This window comes from Nicotiana tabacum, chromosome 11 (assembly GCF_000715075.1).
Source record: "Nicotiana tabacum cultivar K326 chromosome 11, ASM71507v2, whole genome shotgun sequence".
NCBI classification, from domain to species: Eukaryota; Viridiplantae; Streptophyta; class Magnoliopsida; order Solanales; family Solanaceae; genus Nicotiana; species Nicotiana tabacum.
Window position 1 is genome coordinate 42072190 of NC_134090.1, and position 9779 is coordinate 42081968.

At 34.4% G+C, this 9779-nt stretch overlaps 1 protein-coding gene and 1 long non-coding RNA gene across 2 annotated transcripts; one reads left to right on the forward strand and one right to left on the reverse strand.

Moving 5' to 3' along the window:
- Positions 1 to 1484: 1484 nt before the first annotated feature.
- On the forward strand, positions 1485 to 1793 carry LOC107803129 (monothiol glutaredoxin-S6-like). Its single transcript, XM_075224196.1, has one exon. The coding sequence runs from the start codon at positions 1485 to 1487 to the stop codon at positions 1791 to 1793; it is 309 nt and encodes a 102-aa protein (XP_075080297.1).
- Positions 1794 to 2494: 701 nt separating this feature from the next.
- Positions 2495 to 3251, reverse strand: LOC142166267 (uncharacterized). Its single transcript, XR_012696529.1, has 2 exons — positions 2856 to 3251; positions 2495 to 2752 (listed from the first exon to the last, which is right to left on the reverse strand). It is a non-coding gene; the product is annotated as an uncharacterized LOC142166267 (long non-coding RNA).
- Positions 3252 to 9779: the final 6528 nt, after the last annotated feature.

Here is a 9779-nt window from a genome sequence, read left to right on the forward strand (position 1 = left end):
AAATTGTTAGTGCAATGCTGGAGTTTTTTACGATAAGCTATGGCTAATACTCCATTTTTATTTCTAACAATTCCTCCAATGCATGTTGTATTCAAGCTGTTGTTACTACTCCCTTCTGAATTTATTTTCAATCTCCCTGTAGGTGGTATGAAGGGGAGTTTTGGCGTAACTGGTAAAGTTGCTGCCATGTGACCAAGAGGTCACGGGTTCGAGCCATGGAAACAGCCTCTTACAGAAATGCAAGATAACGCTACGCATAATAGACCCTTGTGGTCCGACCTTTCCCTGTACTCGCACATATCGGGAGCTTAACACACCGGGCTGCCCTCCCTATAAGTGGTATGGCGATACGATAGGAGTTTTGAATTTCTCAACTAGCTAGTGCATACTTCAGCCCAACTTTCATTCAAGTCCATATTGCCTTTGAACTCTATGTTCAACTTCAAATTATCTGAGTATAAAATTTATTACTTCCTCTGTCCCAATTCAGGTTTCATACTTTCCTTTTTAGTCGTACCACAAAGAATGTCATACTTTCTTATTTAAAAACAATGCAACTTTTAACTTATCAATTTAATTACCTTTAATGAGATGATTTAGAGTCGTATAAATTTCTATGGCTTGTTTTAAACCACAAATTTTAGAATTCTTCCTTTTTATTAAATTTCATACATAGTGAAACACCATCACATAAATTGGAACGGGGAGAGTATTACTATGTGTGTTTGGCCTTTGGCTTAATTTTGGTATAAGCAATTTAATACGACACAATTCTGATAAGATTATTTTATACCACCACCGAAGGATGTGGTGTAGTGGATGGGACCACTCTTCCCTTAAACGGAGGTCTCGGGTTCGAGCCCCGAGTATGGAAAAATCCTTCGTAGGGAGCACTTCCCCTCGAACGGGGCACTACACGGCGCGAATCAGGATATAGTCGGGCTCCAATGTGGGTACCAGACACCGGATAGGAAACCAAAAAAAAAGTTATTTTATACCAAATCTTACATGCAATAACTTATATGGGAATTAGTATTACGAGGATAAAGCACCTCAATTTAGCCACTCTCAATGTAGATCGTTTAAAAGTATCCTACACCTCATGTGTGGTTTCTTTCTTATCCATTTTCTATCTAGATCGTTAACGCGCACCCAACAAAATATTATGCTACAATAATCCATAGTTATTTGGTTCTTGCAAGATCTATTAGCAAATTTAAAGCAACAAATCTTTGAGGAATATTTAAAGATAAACAAATCCCCCTCTCTTATCAGATAGACAAAACAAGATCAATATGCTTTTATAATCTCAAATCTCAAGAATAATTTAGATACCCCTTACTTTTCATGTTCAAGACTATTATATAACTTCATGGAAGTTCAGGTTTCCTCATATTGCTAAAGCCTTAAATTACTTCCAAAAGTTCTAAACTTTAGTTGTAATTTATTAAAATTGTTTCTTTTTTGCTATATAAACTAAAAAGATGGATGCAGTGAATAGATTAGGAGAAGAAAGTCCCGTGGTGATATTCAGCAAGAGCAATTGTTGCATGTCCCACAGTATTGAAACCCTAATTCGTAATTTCGGGGCGAATCCAACGGTGTATAAGCTTGATGAACTTCCAAAAGGGAAGAAAATGGAGAAAGCTTTGATTGAGATGGGTTGCAATCCGAGCACACCAGCTATATTTATAGGGAAGGAGTTTGTTGGTGGGTCTGATGAGGTGATGAGTCTCAATGTCAAGGGCAAGTTGAAGGATTTGCTCATTAAGGCTAATGCTATTTGGATATAAAACTAGCTATAGATCACGTATGTATGAGTGTTTAATTACATGCATTCAGTTCTTTTTTTTTTTGGGTCAAAGAGAGATATTATATTATATTACTAGTAACTAATAATTGGCATTACAGACATGGAGTGTTTACTTGCAGTTAAATTAAAGGTGTTGTTTAGGCTTAATTCAGCACTATATACTACTTACACATTTTATTGGTGAATATTAGTCCATAAATAAATGTCTACTTTTACCATGCAAGAACTCCTAAAGGTGTTTGCAAAGGTGTAGGTTTGCTGTTACTATTTATCCATTTTGGTGTACTAATTAGTGGTTTTTCCCCTTAAAAAGATGTGATATATATCTTCAACTTTTCTTGTTAATAAGGTTCCCAGTTGTAAGCTGGATTGAACAACTACTATATATATATATATATAATTTCACAAGTGGAGTTTGGGGAGTGGAGTATACGCAGACTTTACCCCTGCCTTAAAAATAGAAAGGTTATTTCTCATAGACCCCCGGCTCAAGAACAAATAAAAATAAAGTAATAGCAACAAACAATAACAAGATAATAACACTAGGAAGAGGAATCAAGAAAATTCAACGTCTAGAGGTTAATTATTACTAGTCCACCATAAATAAAGTAAGTTAAAACGCCATAGAGAACAACTAGCTAGTTACAAATAATATATTTAATAAATATATTAAGATTCATAGAACAAAAATAGAACAAATATATTAAGATTTCACTTGAATTGCAATAAACAACTAGCTAATTACAAATAACATATAGAACAAATACATTAAGATTCATAGAACAAAAATAGAACAAATATATTAAGATTCTACTTGAATTGCAATAAACAAAAAAAAACAGAAAAATAAAATAAATATACTAAGATTCAAGGCGGATAAAGGATGAATGGAAAACTTATCTCGCCGGCAAAAATCACGCCTGACGCTGGATTTGCTGCCTGAAAAGGAAAAAAATTAATTATTTGGGGTTAAAAAAAATCATATTTTGTTGCGAGAAAGGAATGAGCTAGGGAGAGAAGGGGAGAGAGAGATTCATATCACCGGAAAATTGATACCCAAACACGGTCGCCGGCGATGGAGGAGAAAGAGAAGAAAAAGAAAGGAAGAAAAGAGAAAGAGAAGGAGAAAGGAAGAAATGGGTCGGGGGAGGTTTTTAAATTAGATTTCTGACCGATTCGGTCGGAAACAAAAATAAAATTAAAAAATAATTTAATTTTCGACCGCTTTGATAGGTAAAGCACTAACAAAAAATTTAAAACAATTTCCGATGTACCTTACCGCTGTCGGAAAATAAACAAATAAAATTAATTATTTAATTTATAATTTTTCGACTGTTTCAGTCGAAAGTCCAAACGTGATCAAACTTTAAAAAGTTGACTTTCATATCGATCGAATCGGTCGCAAACTAAATTCCGGATTTTTGCGCCAAAATATTGTGACAAGTGTTGTTGGAATGTGGTCGAAATATTAAAACAACTTTTTTTATATTTTCTGACCGAAATCGTCGGAAACTTCCGACTATTATTTTCAGCCTGATTTTACATTTTCTAGTAGTGCATTGCTATTGGACTTTACCAGTAATGAAGTTATTACATTGTGACGACCCAATAGGTTATTTTGAGTATTAGCCTTAATTTCTGTGTTTCGAGATCTCTCATAGCTCCATTTGGTATTATATCACTTGCGTGCACAGTCCGTATCGTTTCTTCGAAAAACTTTTATGTAAAATTTTGAAGAAAACATAATTTTTGACTTAAAATGAGGCTAGAGTTGACCACGGTTAACGTTTTTGGTAAATGATTACGGATAGGTGTTTTGACAGTTTCGATAAGTTCGTATTTTTTTGAGCTTGTACACATGTTCGGTTGAGGTTCCGAGTGACCCGATGGCGTTTCAGCGCATTATGTGAAAGATTGAAAATTTTAGTTTAAAACTTGAAATTATGAGTTTTATTAATTGATTCGTGATTCTAAATGTTAATTTGGTGATTTGAGGTAGCGGGTGAATTTATATGTTGTTATTACACTTGTGTGAAGGTTCGAATTAGAGTCTGAGGGCTCAGATGAGTTTCGGATTTATTTTGGTTGAGTTTGGAGCTACTGAAGCTAAGCAATTGCTGGTGTGAGATTGTAGGTCTTGCATTTGCGAGAACCTGATCACAATTGCGAGCCTCGCATTTGCGATGCCAAGCTCGCAAATGCGAAAGTGTCCTAGGACTAAGGACTTCGCAAATGCGAAGAGGTGATCATATTTGCGGATCGGTAGGAGGTCGCATTTGTGATCCATGTGTCACATTTGCGACGACTGGATTAGGTAGGCAACTTCGCAAATGCGAAGTTTGGGGCATATGCGATACTGGGGTCCTTAAAAACTGCAAAGGAAAGGTCGAATTTGTAACATTTGTGCGATGTTGATCTGTTCGCATTTGCGGACAGTTATTCGCATTTGTGGAAAGTTCGTAATTGCGATACCTGCAGCTAGGTATAAGATGGGCAAAACGAGACTTAACTCATTTTACATTATTTTTCAATACTAGATTCCATAGAGGCAATTTCTTGAGAGCTTTTTCTTCTCAAATTCATTGGTAAGCAATTTTAACTAATTTTCAATCAATTTTGATTACTTTTTCATGAATTTTAACATCAAATCCATGAATTTCAAGGTAAAAATTAAGGGTTTTGGGTAGAATTTAGGAATTTTGTATAATCATGATTTAGACCTCAAATTGAGATCGGATTTTGAAACAAATCACCTAACCGGGCTCGGGGTGAATGCATAATCGGAATTTGGTTCGAATCTCGAATTTCGATCAAGCAGGCTTAGGATTGACTTTTGTTGACTTTTTTTAACTATGATAAAAAATTGAACATTTTTCATTTGTGGGTAGTTTCTAAAGCTTGTTTTGAATTGTTTGAACAATAATTGGCTAGATTCGGTTAGTTTGGAGGCCTGTTAGAAAGGAAAAGCCATAGTTGATTATTAATTTTGTTGCAGAAGGAGGTAAGTGTCTTGATTAACCTCGATGAGGGAAATAAGGTAGAATTGAATTTATTTGCAATGTGAATTATGTGTTGGGGCGCATATATGCAAGGTGACGAAAGGATATACGCGGCCATGGGATAAGCATACAGGTGGAATTTGCTTTATTTGTACCATGTTAATTTGCTTATTGTGTCTTTCCTCCCTTAGATAGATGGTCAATTCTTTGATTACTTGCTTTCAAGTTACTTCTTATATTGTGATTGTTGCGGTATTGGGTGTTGGAAACGTAGAAATTATTATTTGGTTGTTGGCTCTAGTTGTGGAAAGTTTCTCATATGACGAATAGGGTTCAATATTTGTTGAAGTCGAATTTACTTCCCACCTTGCATGTGATTGTGTTGTTGTGATTTCTTAATGAGGAAGAGTGAAAAGCACGAAGGGTGTTGTCGTGCCTTGTTCGCATCTTTGCTTGAGTGAACGTGAGGTCAAGCACGAAGGGTGATGTCGTGCACTTTGTTGACTTTTTTGTTTTGACTTGATGTGGATTTGACTTGATGGTTTCTGTGCTTATTTTGAAATAGGTTTACTTGGTGCTTATTAGTTATTGTTCCGCTTGTTTTCCCTTTCTACATGTCCCACCTTGTTGTTACTTTTGATGTTTTATCATTGCTTTATGTATATAACTGCACAGGTTTTTAGTAGGCATCTTGTCTTAGTCTAATCACTACCTCGTCGGGATTAGGCTCGAGACTTACTGAGTACATTGGGTCGGTTATACTCATACTACAGTTCTGCACTTCTTATACAAATTTTGGCATTGGTACCAACGGAGTCCTGAGAGGTACTTAGCGGATACCAGACATTATTCAAGGTAGAGGTGTATCCTGTTCGCGGGCCTTAGAGTCCCTTTCCTTATTTCATTGTATTGTTCCATTTTACTTCGAACAGTATTGTATTTCTTTTAGAACCTTATATTTAGCTGGATTTAGAAGCTCATGTACTTGTGACGCCAAATCTTAGGGTGGTTTATGTTAGTTATTGATTTTAGAATTTATTATTTTATCCTAGAATTGTTCTTTTAGTTATGTTATTTGTTTAACTGTCAGATATTTATTGCTTTTCTTTTCGTATTATTTGTTGTATTGGCTTACCTATCGAGCAGTGTTAAAAGCCATCAAAATTTTGATTGGTTCAGATTTTGGGTCGTGACATACCTACTTGAAATGAAATAGAAAGGGTCATATCATAAGTAGGTGCAATCCTTAACTTTTGTTTTATACTTTATTGACAATCTTGCGATGTTGAGATTGGAGGATATACCTTTCGGACAGTTTGTGAGCTGATCCACTTATTATTTTAGACTCAAACTATATATACACAATTTAAAAAACTTAATACACACATATTTATAAAAGAAAAGTGGGTGCACAAATGTACCACATCCAATGAATCATAAATCTGAATCTACCTTTAGATGGTGAAAACAATGTATATCTAGTGAAAGTTGGACTCAAAGTGGGACATGCTCGAGGCCTCTATCTAGCCTCCCCTCCTACCTTTTGCTTACCACACTAAACTCCTCTTTTGGCATGTAATATTTTGAAAACTCATTCGCTCTAAGGAGCGCTGCTACTCCTAATGTTTGGCAGTAGTACTTAATAAATTTTTGAACGGAAACCGCCCTAAAATACCCTTATCGTATGATAAATGGTTTATAAAAGCCCCTGTTCATCTACCCGTCTGAAAATATATAGGACGTTATTTTTATTTTCAAATCTACCCTCGCGACTAACGGAACTCTATGTGGGCATCTCATTAAATGATGTGGCGTTTTTTCATTTGTCCACGTGGCTCAATGGGGCTGACATTGTATTTGGGTATTTTCGATCCATTAAACTGGTCCGACCTACTCCTTTTACCTTATACCCACTCTTTTAACCCTATACCCACATATTTTACTAGTCTTCTTCCCCAATTTAGAACTTTATACCCGTTTTATTTTTATCCTATCTTCAAACTCTGGACCTTTCATCGACAACCAGCCATGGCTTCTTCTTCCTTAGTTCTCTCTTTTTTCTTCTATTTTATTTCTATATTTTCTATTTTGCTTTTCTTTTTCTCCTTTTTTCTAGCATCGAACCCATATTTTTTATCTAACTCTTTCTTGCTACTGCCGTCACTCCATACTACCGGAGCTCTGAGAAGGGTACGAAGTATTAATACAAAAGGCAACGAAGGACAGATCTCAAAATATTATTGATCGGCCAGAATTGAGCCCTTCTGTTCGAAATCGCCTGAAATTGTCCGTTATTTTAAGTTAGTTTCTTGAGTGACTCGAAAAGCCTCTCAAAACTGAAGGAAAGAATGGAGCTTCACTTTGGCCGGAGAAATTTTCCGGCGAAGGCCCCCATTGTTGATGTTGATCTTTATTTTTCCAGTAGTCGTTCTTGTCGTTCTTCATTAGCTAGGTTCTTTATGTTGCTAGCTGGATTATTTTACATTGATTTCTGTTTTTGGAGGAGGGATGGCGTCGATGATGGTGTCAGAGGTGGTGGAGAAGGTGTAGGTGGAGTTTTTGTGAGGTGATGACAAGGAGATAATAGAAAAATAAAAAGAAAAAATTGGGGAAAAAGACTAGTAAAATATGTGGGTATAGGGTTAAAAGAGTGGGTATAAGGTAAAAGGAGTGGGTCGGATTGGTTTAATGGGTCGAAAAATACCCAAATACAATGTCAGTCCCATTGAACCACGTAGACAAATGAAAGAACGCCACATCATTTAATGAGATGCCCACATGGAGTTCCGTTAGTCGCAGGGGTAAATTTGAAAATAAAAATAACGTCCTTTATATTTTCAGACGGATAGATGGACGGGGGGCTTTTATAAACAATTTATCATACGATAGGGGTACTTTAGGCCATTTTCTGTATTTTGAATATTAAAAAAAGGCAAAAAAAAAAAAATCTCGCCCCTCAAAGAGAATAGGAACAACAAATGTATCGTATTACTTTTGGATGCGTAGTAGGCACTAAACTTTCAATCTGTCTTAAATAAATGGCTTTGAAAAAAAAAACTTTCATTCTGACATTAATAATTTTGATGCCCCACAAACAACTATTATTTTAGGGATGACAATGGAACGGTGCGTGTGCGGGCGGGGCAAATTTGAACCTATGTGGCGCGCGGCGGGTTTGTGACTTTGTAGGTGTGGTGCGGGTCAGTTTGCATTTCTTTAGAAAAAAATCTTGCGGGTTGACGCGGTTGTGGGTGCAGCTTTAGCCAAGCTAGAAACATATACTGATTCAAAATTTTACATTGATGCTTATAACAGTCTGCTAGTGTTGCGCTATACATTATTTTAGCTATAACGTTACCTGGTTTCTCATCGTTATAAATAAGATGAACTCAGAGCTTGTTTGGCCAAGCTGGTGGGAGATCAAAAGTACTTTTTTTTTTCAAAAAAATATTTTTTAAAAAATTTGAGCTATTTGCCAATACAAAAAAGTACTTTTGGCTAGTAACAGAAACAATTTTTATGCTTTTGGGAAGAAGCAGAAAATTCTAGCTTCTTCCAAGAAGCAGAAGCAGAAGTAGAAAATTAATTTGTTCAAGACAAAACTATCCTCACCATAAATTTATATTTTCCAAATTATTCCTTATTAATTTAAGGTTTTTCTTTTTATTTTTGTTTCTAGTTTTTACCATTCTATTAAAATTAAAGATATCACCCTCCCCAGGGGTAAGGTCTGCGTACATATTACCCTCCCCAGACCCCACTTGTGGGATTATACTGGGTCGTTGTTGTTGTTGTTGTTGTATTGTAACTTTCCAAATTTTTTATTGATATTTCTTGTTTTTGATTTTTTTCTTTGTGTAATGTCTTGTAACTTGCTAAATTATCTCCTTCTTTTTTCATACTAAAGCAAATTATCTGCATCCTTCTTTGGATTAATTATCAATTCTCTTTCTACAAATAATCATTTATAATTTTTTCTATTATATGCCATTAGTTTCCGAATCTTTAAAACAGTTATCAAATCTAATTTGTAAAAATGAACTACAAATAGGTAAAAAATTTATAATTACATTCATAATCTATCTATATATTATCAAAAGAAGAAGAAAAAACATCTAGATTAAGTCAAGCGGCAGCCTCACAATAGGTCACTTGGCATTTTGGGACAAAATTAGTATGGTCATGTAATAATTAATTTTTTTAATTTAAATTTTAAAAAATAAATAAATTATACACTATGTGTTGTTAATAAGTAGTTACTCTTTTTGAATTATACATTATGTGTTCTCTTATGGTTTTTTATATATTTAAAATTATTTCTATTTTACGTTCAATGCCGTCTTCCAAGTTTGACACTCAGAATTATCTAGTTACAACTACCATTGCTATACATAATTTCATCTGACGACATTCTTCTACCGATAGAGAATTCAACTATTATCCTAACGAGGACATTACTGCAGAGATTGATGAAGGAGATGAGCCTTCTGATATTCTTTTAGAAACGTGAGGCAAGTCTTTTACTAATATGGATGCGTTGTATGATAGAAATAGACATGAAATTGTTGAAAAATATTATCATGTGTGAGTGACTTTACTTATTATTTTATGATGGATTATCAATATATAGTAATTCATGGATAGATTTCTAATTTTTACTGAATGATGTTATTTTAATTATTCATATCATCATTTAACAATAAGTAATTATACTAGATGATATCATATGCTTTGGTATAACTATACTATATGTAACATTGTCTTAAATATTTAATATGTTTGTTTACTTTATGCTTTATATTTTAATCAAATCAAATAAAAAAATAATAAAAGTCTCTTACGATAAATGTTTAAGTTTATTTTTCTATTTAAAAAATTATAAGGCCGTGGTACTATCCTTTTTAGTAATTTAACACTCAAAAGCACTTTTTAGAAAGATTGGTCAAACACAATTTATGTACCAAATG

Coding starts and splice junctions, on each gene's coding strand:
- LOC107803129 (XM_075224196.1), top strand. CDS start 1,485: ATGGATGCAGTGAATAGATTAGGAGAAGAAAGTCCCGTGGTGATATTC.